The sequence below is a fragment of the Protopterus annectens genome, chromosome 4.part0 (genome assembly GCF_019279795.1).
Source record: "Protopterus annectens isolate FY-2018-M chromosome 4.part0, PAN1.0, whole genome shotgun sequence".
In the NCBI taxonomy this organism is placed as follows: domain Eukaryota; kingdom Metazoa; phylum Chordata; order Ceratodontiformes; family Protopteridae; genus Protopterus; species Protopterus annectens.
This window is the reverse complement of record NC_056733.1, coordinates 257,621,813-257,634,812: the sequence shown is the minus strand read 5'-3', so window position 1 is coordinate 257,634,812 and position 13,000 is coordinate 257,621,813. Positions and strand designations below refer to the sequence as shown.

The 13,000-nt window shown below is 39.0% G+C and overlaps 1 protein-coding gene across 2 annotated transcripts in view; it reads left to right on the top strand.

The window, feature by feature from the left end:
• FBXW8 (F-box and WD repeat domain containing 8) overlaps positions 1-13,000 on the top strand; it is a 1,953,337-nt gene that overhangs the window by 1,546,431 nt on the left and 393,906 nt on the right. For both annotated transcript variants that reach the window (XM_044068251.1, XM_044068250.1), the window contains one exon: positions 4,017-4,226. In XM_044068251.1, the coding sequence (XP_043924186.1) occupies positions 4,017-4,226 (210 nt within the window). The remainder of the gene's footprint in view (positions 1-4,016; positions 4,227-13,000) is intronic.

Below are 13,000 nucleotides of genomic sequence, written 5' to 3'. Positions count from 1 at the left end.
AAAGTTGATGTTCTGGCTGCCAGCAGTTCTGACATTTTGTGCTGTGTCAGGTTCCACATAGATAATTTCACTGCATCTTTTCATTGCCAGCATAGCCACTCCAAGTTAGGTCTCCTGGGACATAGTTAGGGCTTTACAGTACTTGGCCTGTTAGTACTGAATTTGGTACCTATTTTGTGTTCATAATGGTGGCCTTCTGTGTGATATGCAGCTTATCTCAGAACATTTACTTTCAATTAGATTTGGGTCAGAGATAGCTCTGTAAACCAGACATAAGTCACCTCTCAGTGGCGTATAGACTACTTAGAGGTGACTTATGTCTGGTTTACAGGGCTATCTCTGACCCAAATCTAGAGGAAATACTGCACATCTGTAAGTCAAATGGGACTAGAGTCACCTTTTCCAGGGATGTCAATCTAGCCTGTGACATAAACAGGACTTGGTGGAGAGACAGATGCATCTGTCAGAGGTTTCCACTCCTGTGGAATAGGCTTCCAACCATATCAAGCAGAGCACCTCCATGACCCTGTTTAAGCACAATCTGGACATCTGGATGGGAAACCATAAATTTCTGCCAGCGATTGCTCCAGCTTTTTCCCTGGACATGGGTATTCCTTGCTAGAAAAACCTTGGGCATAGACAATATCTCTCATCTGGCATTATATTGGGATTTAATGTCTAGGCTTGTAACGACCCTCAGGTCAGTAGCTTAGTAACATCCTATGAACCTATCAACTGCATCATTAACTGGTTTAGAGTATTTTACCTCCAAGCAGATGATGACTTTTGCAGAGATTCATTTGAGATTCCCCACTTTCTTCAGGTAGTCTTTTCCCAGCATACCTCTCAACCTCTTCGCACAAGGGAACTGAACAAAACCAAAAATAATGAAGGAATGAAGGCCCCAAGTAGGGACAGATTTAAAAAAATTCTCTTATAAACTTGGAAAGTTTCTAAAATAAAAGGATTCACATTAACATGCACTTTCTGAAAGGTTTAAAGTTGGAAATTCAAATGTCCATCATTATTTAGTGACTTTCCTCTTCAATAATTTGTTAGAAAACCTCACATTTTATGAAGAACAGACTAAAATTGTGAGGCAAAAATCTGGATAGTGTATGAAAATCTGGACAATTGAGAGAGGTGCTTTCCTAGACATTTATGACTAGTGAATGAGGCTGCTTACCTGCCTTACTGCTTGTTCATGTTAAAAAGTGGTTGTGTAAAATTGCTGGAAACAGGTTGTAGTGCAGACTTTTCAGTAAGAGAGTAGACCATGAAGCCTTTGTTAAAGTCTTGGAGATATTTTTACCCAACTGACAGGACACCTTGAAGCGTATGGAGTACTTAGCAGTACCTAGCAGTTTTGTCTGTAAATCTGAACCAGTCAGTGCCCTCACAAACTGTCTGATGTACTTACGAAGGCCATAAACAAAATATATCTGAAAGGAAGTCTTTCCTGGATCACAGCAAAAACTGCTTGACTGTTGAACTGGATATTGCCCCTTGAAAAGTTCAGATTCTGAGAGCCTGGTAACTGTGTGCTACATTTGCTTCAAAAGGAAATGATGGCAATGTCGAATGTCAGTGATACCATGAGGTGTGCCACCATTAACTACAGGTTCCTTCAAGATGGTTCTTTGTGAAATCCCACCCAGTAAAACTGCAAAGTTGATGTTGGATCATTTATTGTTTAGCATGTTTATTGAGCTGTGGCTGCAGTGTGGCAATAGCTTTCTGCAGCAAACTGATACTGTGCTTAACTATGTTAATACAAGCAAGAAGATATTTCAAGTGATCATATCCTGAGCTTGAGAAACATGTCTTTAGACTAACAGTCCTATTTCATCTGAAATCTTTGAAGCAAGATAAGGGGGTGCCATGTTTAAGATCTCTTAATAAGATGGTAGTATCAGCAAGTTAATGCCACGGTTTTAAAATTGATCATAAATAAAATGTGGAAAGTATAGGAACTGTAATGTGCCCAAGTGATGTAGTGATTCTGACTAACATATTGAACTCATGCCTTCTTTATAGATTTTCTGTCTTTCTTTCTGAGTCCAAGCTAACAGTTGCTGCTACACAGAGGTCTACTGCCTTTATAATAAAAGCAAATGATGGAACAATAATCTCCCCTGACCTCCCCACTAAACTATTAGGTGTCATTATAGATAATAATCTAAAATTCGACCTACATGTTAGCCAATTGATCAAAACCATCAACAGAAATCTAGGATCACTTTACAGAATAAAAGCCTTCCTACACCCCCCCCCCCCCAGCCAAAGTTGCCATAGCTCGATCTCACCTTCTCTCTACTCTTCTGTATGCATCCCCTCTTCTCTCTAATGTTAACAAGACTGTCATGAACAAACTCAATCTGTTATAACCACATTGCCAGGTTTACCAGTGGGCTGCCTTTTAGGACACATCACTGCATCAACTAATCAGCCTAATACTATATAACCAATTTGTTATGGCCCATAAAATCATATATAACCCTAACAATACCCCTGCACTTAAAGATCTTGTCACTCTCTATAATAATCCTAGACCGCTGCGCTCCTCCAAGACTCCTTATTCAGATATGTAAAACTAATAACTCAGCCGGTGACTCACTCTTCGTAAATTCTGTAGGTAGATCGTGGAACTCTCTACCAGCTGATATTACCTTACTCTCTTCACTTGGTCAGTTCAAAACTAGGCTCAAACACCACCTGGGAACAAACTGGTATGTCACTGTATCAAGCCTGGTTAACCTGTCTCTGGAATGTGTAAATCTGCTAGGTAGCCTACTATGTAATTTTATCCGATGCTGTCACTGAATAACACTACCTGATGATTTGTTATAATGTTTGCTCTTCTAATCACTGAAAATATTCAATATGTAATTTGTATTGTCTGCCCATCTAATCTCTGTAAATAATATATTTGTTATTTGTAATATGTGACATGTTATGATGATTTGTTATTCCATGGAGCTTTTCTCCCCGGGCCTCTGCTGAAAATGGACATGCATCCAGTCGGACTATCCCGGTCAACAAATGTAAAATAAAATATGCATTCCTGTTTTCATTAACAGGAGATTCTCTGACTTTTAGTAACATTCTCCAAATCCAGAATCAAGAGACGTGAGGTATAACATAGGCTGACTAGGCTGTCTCTTGGAACTTTGTGATATTTATTAATTTTTGAAACATTAAGTTGATTGTAACACACATTCATATTTCTTACTTTATTATAATACATTATTTTTTGGGAGGGAGGTTGAATTACATTGGTCTTGGTCCCCCATTTGCTCTTGGAATCATTGCAAAAAACGCAAGATCTTCTAGACAAAACCTTTGTAAAGATACATAGGTTTGCTAAAAAGAACTGAAACTTTGGAGTCTCACATTCAGCACCTGTAAACAGATCTTCTACCTGCTTCACAGTACTAATTCACCACATGCTTCTTCAGAACAAAATTCAAAGCTAATAAGCTCATACCGAAAGGTGTATAATGCAGGTGCACTGTAGAGGTAAGTTGAAACTTCTTGAAGAAAGCTTCTTGAAAAAAGTATTAACTTTACAACACCAGATGAATTGAATAGTGCATGTTAACAGACATGTGGCAGTTTTAAGGAATAGTAAGAAACAGCAGAGCATAGCTTACATAAGATCAACAATTTTTCTAATAAGCAGACAAATGGATGAAAGCTGATGTAGTGAAGTGATCATTAAATGCTGTTTAATTTTGTTTGCATATAAGTTCTGCAGGCTTACATAGTGCACAGTGTTGGGTGGGAGCTTTAATTTCCCTTGTAGAAAACAAAAGATAAACATAATTAACTTAGAATGCACGTCTTAGGCTACTGAGATTATCTTTGTTTTGCTGAAACTTCTCCTGCCTTGGGGTCTGTTGAGGAATTGTGGTTTGGAGAGAGAGAGAGATGAAAATTAAACAGTTCATTACTAAGTAAAGATGTCTGATGTATTTTAACTTGTTAACATTGTTTTTTCCCTCATCACATGGCAGATAAGCTTTTTGCAACTGGTGCCAGATTCAGGGAGCAGTCCTACAGTTGTGGTTACAGCTGATGACACGGTATATCTTCTGAAGCCTCATGAGGAACCCAGGACCCTTCACACTGTATATGGGAATTCAGTCACATGTCTTGATGTCTCATCAAGTCTTGCTGCATTTGGTGTCAGAAGCTTTGGCTGGCTGATGAATGATGGAAACAAGGTATGAAATTTAAGAAAACAACTGCAATACATTAGAATCACTGACCTCCTGAAACAAATGTGAAAAAGTATTGATTTGTTACCTGTTTTTTCTTGTTGCATTTGTAAGCAAGAAAATGGAGTGATTGCATCATTGCAGCATATTCATGTGAGTGGCTTTTATGCAGGTTCATGTCTCTATGCATTTAATCATATTTAGTTGAGTTATACAAGCTAGCTGCATGGTTTCAGTGTCTTTTCACTGTTCCCCACTGTACTGTAACTGTGGAGTTGGTATATATAAATTGGGGTTGATGGGGTGGGTGGTACAGGGAGGTATTTGCCTCCCTCCAGAAAAATATTTTTTTCTGTTCTAAGGTATTTTTCAAGGTGCACTTTACAGTCTTGAGAAATCACTGAAGCAAAACTTTCTTCAGTGTGTAGACCAGATGTATGGAGAATGCCACCTGGCCATCTAGGCCAACTGCCAGAGCTTTTGAAAATCAGCATGCAAGACTACCATCACCACATTGTGGACATTGGTAAGATTCATAGTATAAGGGGGAGAGATGCCTGCTCTATGTACAACAATTCTTTTATGCAGCAAAGAGTGTTTGAACATCTGTTTATCCGTACCATCCAAGGCCAGTGTTCAAAGCTATGATAGGTTCTCATTTTGGGATGTTTTCCTTCTACTTTTAAATTCTTTACATTTTATTGTGATTGTCTGATTAGATCTGAGACATGGCAATATTTCTAAGGCTGAGTTTTTCTCTGACAAGGGGTCATCATCAACAGGCATATTTGTGTCCAGTAGATTCCCACTGAAGGATTTTCATCTTCAGTGTCTTTGTGCCTTTGGGAAAACTGCATGCTTCTTTTATTAAAATAACTAGTTTATGAGGGGCATGAACCTAGGGCACAAATCTTCTGGGTTTATATGAACATGCCAGCTACCCCAGAACCTGAATGAGAACTCTCGTCTACACAGGTGAGTAAAAGTCCAGATGTCATAAACAGACAGATAAATAGTTAGCTCAAAAGCATCTGTAGACTGAGAAGGTAAGGTCTTTGAGATCCCATCAGCCCTTCTGTGAGTGTGAGTTCTGTAGATGCATACATTTGTTAGCTGTTGACTCTTAAAAATGCATTCTGATATATGCTCATCTGCTGATGTTCATTTAGTGGCTGACAGGGCTGCTGACATCCCATTCTGTCCAGGCTTCTGGACAAATTAGTAATGACTCACAACTGGATGCTGGTCCCCATGTATTTGCATTTGACTGGTAAGTTCTTTCAGTGAGAAGTCATCACCCTATACTGATATGCCACTTGTTTTATTGGGGACATTTTTATTCTGAGTGCCATTTATTCGATTTGCAGCAGTGCAACAGCTGTATCTCTGAAAGCCACTTTCAACAAAGATATGGTATTGCCCTTTCACCACAATTGTGAGACCATGGTTAAAGGGTAGGGATCTCCGTCCACATGGGAGATGCAGGGGGGCAAGACCCCCACCCCACAATAAGCTTAAGATTGTGTTCTCTGAAAGTGACTTTCAACATTTTTTCTTTGGTTTGTCTGTCAGAGAAAACACCTTTGAATAATTATGAATCCATTTGATTCCAGAACCTATAGGCCATTGGGAAGAATCTTCCTTCTCATTCTTGAATAAAAAAATCTAAGCAGATTGATCATCCTAAACTGCACCTGTAGGTCTAGTACCTGTGGCATCATTTGTGTTGGTGCCTTCTTTGGTCTTCTTAGTCTTTGACAGGTGTTCTGCTGAAGAATATGTTGTGGCTTGGCAGAAACATCCTTTTCCTCAAACAATACATGGTGAACCCTCTATTTCTGGGAAAGCCTGCCCATTGAGCAGAAGGATTGAACATTCCCTGAACTGTATTGGAAAGTAAGAAGATTAGCCACTTCCTGTTTAGTTATGACACTTATAACATTTGAGTCTGTATCCCAAAGAAGAATACTTAAATTTGGGGGCGGGGATAAAGAGCTTCCAGTTCTCATAAATATTAACTTGATGTGTTATAGTTAGATGAACCCAAGCCTAGTGCCATTCTTCGAGTTATACAGACATTCAAAGATGCCTTTGAAAGTACACTGCTTGAACCTGCCGACATCCACCAGCAGCCAGGAAACCTGACCGTTTTTAGTGAGTGGAAGTGAATTTTTTATTTATTTCTTATTTTTATTTTACATTTGTTGACCGGGATAGTCCAACTGGATACATGTCCATTTTCAATGGAGGCCCGGGGAGAAAAGCTCCAAGGGTAAGCAGATACAGCATTACATAATACCAGCATTACATATTACAAACAGACTATTTACAGTGATTACATAAGTAAGCAAGTTAAACAAGTTCCACAGATTAGAGTTAATCCCGAGCGTAAATCAGGATTAAATTAAATTACACAGTAAACTGGTTAACAGATTTTTACACATTTTAGAGAGAGAGTTAGCCAGGCTTGATACATTGACATAGCCAGTTAAGTGCCAAATGTTGTTTGAGTCTAGTTTTAAATTGACCTAAGGTAGAAAGTAAGGTAATATCAGCTGCTTACAGAGTTTGCAAAGAGAGAGTCACCGGCTGTGTTATTAATTTTGCTAGTCTGAATTAGTAGTTTGTTAGAGGATTGAAGCAATCTAGGATTCTTTTAGGAGGTGATAATATTTTTAAGTGCAGGAGTATTGTCCGGATTATAGAGGATTTTATAGGCCATAATCAGTTGGTTATACTAGATTAGGCTGGGTAGTTCAAGCCACCCAAACTGATTTAGATTGATGCAATGATGTGTCCTAAAAGGCAGCCCTGTGGCAAACCTGGCAATGTGGTTGTAGCAAATTGAGAGTTTGTTAAGGACAGTCTTGTTTAAATTTGAGAGTACAGGGGATGCATACAGAAGGAATGAAGTTGAAATACTGAGCGGTTGCTGTTTAACAAACTTCCCAAATCCACAGTTCAAAGAAATTATTGGCAGCCGTAGCAAAAGTAAAACTCTTCTTTATTGTGACAAGTGTAATTGAAGGGTTAGAAGCAGCATCACTAGTTATAACATTGTCATGACCAGTTTGAAAATCATTAAAGTCCCTCTGCAACTTTTTCAATTTGATTTGTTTCAATTTCTCACTGAAAGAATTCACTTGTGAGAAAATAGTTTGCAGTCTATTTTTAGCATAATCTGATTTAAACTTGTCAGTTAGATTTTTGTGAGTTATGTCTATTTTATTCATTTAAAAGTGACATGTACCTGAATCCTTGTTCAATATTTAGGTCCTGCCACTGGATGATTAGTTCCATAAGATGGCATGCAAAATACCGCATTCCTCATGCATACAGAAGGGTTGAAAGAAGGTGAGAGCGAGCCAGGGTTGCCAGACGTCCCTATTTGGGCGGGACTGTTCTGAGATCAGCAGCCTGATCCTGAGTCCCGCCCTGCCGGTTTAAATCCCGGCCAGCCTCCGCTTTGTTTGTTTTTTTTTTTTTTTTTGATTGTCCCGTATACCTGGCATACGGGCCAATCAAAAATTGCTAACCACAGAGCTTCTTGTGTTCTGTATTAAACATGAGAAGCTCCGTGTTTAGTGATTTTTGATTGGCCCATATGCCGGTATACGGGCCAATCAAAAATCGCTAAACACGGAGCTACTTGTGTTGAATGCAGAACTGCAATGCATTAAACACAAGAAGCTCCGTGTTTAGTGCAAAGCTACTGTTCTTTAATGTGGGCATTAAAGACCTTTTTTTTTTTTTTTTTTTGGTCTTCACTTGCCGCCGTGAAAAGACCTTTTTTTTTTGTCCCTAACTGGGTGGCTGGAAATCTGGCAACCCTGGAGCGAGCTATGGCAATTTTAGCTGGAGGGGTTAGGAAGGCTTTTATTCTGTAAAGTGACCCTAGTTTTTTATTGATAGTTTTGATAGTTTGGTTAACATGTAGGTCAAATTTTAGATTATTATCTATGATGACACCTAACAGTTTAGTAGAGGGGTCAGGGGAGATTATTGTGCCTTCATTTGAATTTATGGTAAAGGTGAAAGCGGTAGACCTACGTGTTGGTGAAAATAACAGCATTTTAGTTTTTTTGGGATTTAGGATCAGATGACGTTCAGAAAGCCAGTTTTCTATTGTATTAAAGGTGGTCTGGGTAGCTGACCATAACTCTGTTGGAGATGTGGCCGAGCAAATCAGAGTAGAGTCATCAGCATATTGGATACAGCTGACTTTTGGGATGACAGTATAAAGGTTGTTAATGAAGATGGAGAACAGCAAGGGCCGTAGTATAGAGCCAAGGGTGTTAGGTAGAAGATTAGATAGTTTGTTCTGCCAGAGGACAGCCTGCTGTTGACCATTCAGGTAGGATTGTAACCATTGAAGGGCTCTAGTATCTAGACAGAATCTTTGCAGGGTGTGGATTAAAAGTTGGTGATCAACCATTTCGAATGCCTTGGAAAGATCCAAGAAGAGGGCTGAGGATATATAATTATTGTTGCAATTATGGTTTATGGTGTTGGTAAAGGCTAGGAGGGCTGAAGTAGTACTGTGATGAGGACGGAAGCCATGCTGAATTTTAAATATTTATCTAGAAACCCATTGTCTGATTCTGATTTCATTTTCTTACATACAGCTAGAGAATTCAAACAAAGCCGGTACCTGCCAGTAACACTTTGCTTAATGAGTAAGCTATGTCTTTACCTGATTCAGCAAGAAGTCTTTACCACACTACACATTAGAGTTGTTAACTACCAAATGCATATTTTCCACTATAAAGAAGGTGTTATTAAACATGTGGAAATTATTTGTAAGGAGGTCTAAGATGCAGCAATTAAACAACTCACTTTTAAACTTTTACTAACAGCCCTCATGGTCATTAATTGTGCAGTAAATTTCAACTACAGCACAGCTGATGCATTTTCTTCAGATGACTAGAAATGCAACCTTTGCCTAAAAACTTCAAAGGACAATTGTCAAATGTGTCTCTGTGGACTAAGAACTACCTTTTGGACTTCCACTGCAAGAAGTATTCAAAAACTGGAGGAAAAATGGCTAAACCATTTAGACAGTAAAATGGCTCTTTCACTCACCAATACTCAGATACAGTAGAAATTCTTCTCTTCAAGTAGTGAACATTCTGACATAAACAATCTTGCACTTCTTCTTCTTTCGGCTTTTCCCAGTTAGGGGTCGCCACAGAGGATCACCTGTCCGCTCATGACTGGCAGTGGAGTTTTACTGTGTCAAGTTGCCAGCCTGGCCCCCAACCTTCCACAGAAGGCACACACACTCACGTCTAGGGCCAATTTACAGTGTCCAATCCACCTACAGCATGTCTTTGGGATGTGGGAGGAAACCAGAGCACCCGGAGGAAACCCACATGACCACAGGGAGGACATGCAGAGTCCACACAGAAGGCACCCCAGCCAAGGATTGAACCGGAGAACCTCTTGCTGTGAGATAGCAACATTAACCGCTGCACCACCACAGTCACCCTATAAACAGTCTTGCACTGAACAGCTTAAACATAGGAATTTGTTCAAGAAGGGCCATTGTAATAAGTGAAGATTTAATAAAGATGTGTCTTGTTAAAAAAAGGCAATAATTCAATAATTGAATAATTTATGTAATATTGCTTAGGTTATATGATATATAACTATTTTATTTATTTATTTATTTACATTTGTTTACCGGGAAGTGTCCAACTGGGCTGGTGGCCCGTTTTCAGTGGAGACCCAGAATAAGAAATACAATACAGCTAAAAGATATACACTACTACATTAGTAAGAAAATAATTACCATGATTACCAAATTTTGCAAGCAAAAGGATTTGATAATATTCTTCATGATATTAACAACATTATAATGTAAATCACAGGAATCTGGATAACTAACTAAAACAGATAACAAGCAGTGAGTAGATTTAAACTGAGAGGCCATGCATCAGCGTTATAGAAAGTAAGCATTTTGCTTTTGAATTTTAGAAAAAAATGTACAAACCAGAAGACTATGCGGAAGCCCATTGAGGAAAATACTAGCCATTTGAGCTGCAATAGAGGAAAAGAGTATAGTAGAGATAAAATGAGCATAAGAAAGAGGAGTTATTCAGGCGGAGAACAAGGGCAAAACCAGTTGCTTTTAACATGCTCTTTTAATTTTGTTGCGAATGAAGAGTAGCAAGGTGTGCATTGTATGCTTGGGAGAAAAGCATTCCAGGACTTAGCTACTTTGTTTGAGTAGAGGGAGTTACCATGGTAGTTATGTGACTGCGTTATTCTGAACACTGGCCTATTGGAAGATCTAAGGGATCTGCTGTTTACCTGTAGCTGGAGTAAGTTTGAAATTGCAGGGCAGCTATGAGAGCTGTGTGATTTTGTGGGCTAGGGTAAGTTGGTTTAAGTTTAAGAGGTTAGGAAGTTCTTGAGTTGAAGAGTGGAGCAATGATGGGTTTTATGTGGGTGTTTCATGGCAAACTTTTCAATTTTGTTATACAGGATTCAAGGTTATGCAGGTATGCCTTAAATAAGTTGGCAAAGATATGTGAACAGTAGAGATTTGTAGACAGTAGTTGTGATATAGCAGTGGCTAGTCTGGCTTGGCGTGTTAGGTATTGTTTGGCCCTGTAGATAGCACCAAGCCTAGAGTTGACTTTTTTGATAGTTTGGGAAATGTGAATATCAAATTTGAGATGGCCATCTGTTGTAATACCAAGGAGTTTGGCCTGGTTTGTTGGCTCAATTATGGGACCATTTGTGGAATGAATAGAGAGGAGTAGGTGGTTTGACTTGGTAGTTTTGTTTGAGAAGATTATTAATTTTGTCTTATTTGGGTTTAGAATGAGTTGGTGGTTTGAGGAGAATAATTCAACTTCTAGAAAAGCTTTTTGCATCTTTTCTGTTAGTTCTTTTGGGGAAGGAGCGGAGCAGATAAGGCAAGTATCATCAGTGTATTGCATGGTAGAGGCAAGTTGGGTTTCTGTATTACGGTTATTAGTAAATATGATAAAGAGGGTCTATACTAGATAATCAAATTTTCAAAAATTTGAATGTCATATGGTTGACACCATATGATCAAACTTTTAAAAGTGCGAACATCTAATAAAAAAAATAAACTACCAGATAACCTACCTGAACATTTTAAGCAGGGTGGCAAGCGCCCCTGCACCTCCCACAGCCCCCACTCTTTAAATATACCAACTTCGAGATCACACTACAGTGCAGAAAAAGGAAATCTTCCCATTCAGCTCTCTACAAAGATCTCTGTTAAAATGTTCAAACTTTAAAAAATTCATTCATATGGTGTCGACCATATGACACTCAAACTTTTGAAGCTTCGATTATCTAATATAAACCTGATAAGGAGAAGGGGCAAGTATTGATCCTTGGGGTACACCAGTGGCAACTGGCAGTAGAGGGGAGAGTTCAACACACAAAAGTAGGGTCACAGCATGAATGAGTGGACAGTTGAACAAAAAAAATTGTAAAAAGTGTAAAAATAATCCACAGCAACGTACAACAGACCAAACAATGGTTAAGGAAGCCAAATCCTGGAAGTAAAAATCCAGTTTATTAAAAGGTTTGCACTTTCATAGTGATAAACACCACTTCTTCAGCCCGTATCAACACTCCAAATACAAAGCTTACATATGCTATTCTCATTTAGGCAGCAACCATTCAGCATAAACCAATTAACGTACTTATTCATCACAATTTTTTTGTTCAAGAAGGGAGAGTTCGTTTTTCCATTTAGTAGCCTGTTGACAGTTTGATAGATAACTGAGAAACCAAGACAGGGATTCTGGACTGAGGTTGTATGTAGCGAGTTTGTGTAGTAGCAGTTGGTGGAAATGGTGTCCAAGGCTTTTGACATGTCCAGGAAAATTGCAGATACTAGTTGTCCTTTGTTCATTAGGTGGTGAATGGTATTGGTGAAAGATAATAAAGCTGTGTTAACAGTATACAGGGGAATAACGCCATGCTGGGAATCTGATAGAAGGTTGTTGGTGGTAAGGTGGTTTAGGAGTTGTAGCTAAATACATTTTTCTAGGATTTTGGGTAAGGGTGGGAGGATAGCTGTGGGGCATAGTTTGAGATTTCTCTGGAGGTGCCACCCTTGTGGAGGGGGATGATATGAGCAATTTTCCAGAGGAGGAGCACATATTGTTTGGAGATGGAACGATTGATTACTATAGAGATAGGATAGGGAATGGATCTGGAGCAGCAATTGTTAGGAATTCATTAGGAAGTTGGTTGGCAGCCAGGCAGCAAGGTGTTAGTTTGTTTAGTAGCTTTTTAATGTAGGATGTCTGAATTGATAGGGAGCTAGTAGAACTAGATCTTAATGAGGGGAATGTGAGGGGAAGCTATTTATTGTTAGCAAGCAGGGGGATGATAGAGTTAATGAAATGTGAGTTCAATTGTGAGGCTAAGGGTGTGGTGGTATTGGTTGTTGAAGGCGTGGGGGGTGGATTTACCAGGGTTGAGGAGGAGGTTTACTGTTTGCCAGAATTTTTGTGGGTTTTGAAGGAACTTTTGTTGAGACATTTGGAAGTAGTGCTTTTTATCACTTTTAATTTTTTTCTTAGTCTGGTTTCTTAATTGCTGATAAGTGGTGAGGTCAGATTTGTCTTTGGTGGACTGATAAAGATCCTTGGCTCTGTGTCTTTATTTAATTGGTTGTTTTGCCTCATGGGAAAGCCATGGTAGTTGCTTGGATTTGGAGCATATTTTTCTGGTGGGGGCTAGGCTGTTTAGGATTTCAAGAAATTTGTTGTTAAAGAATTCAACTG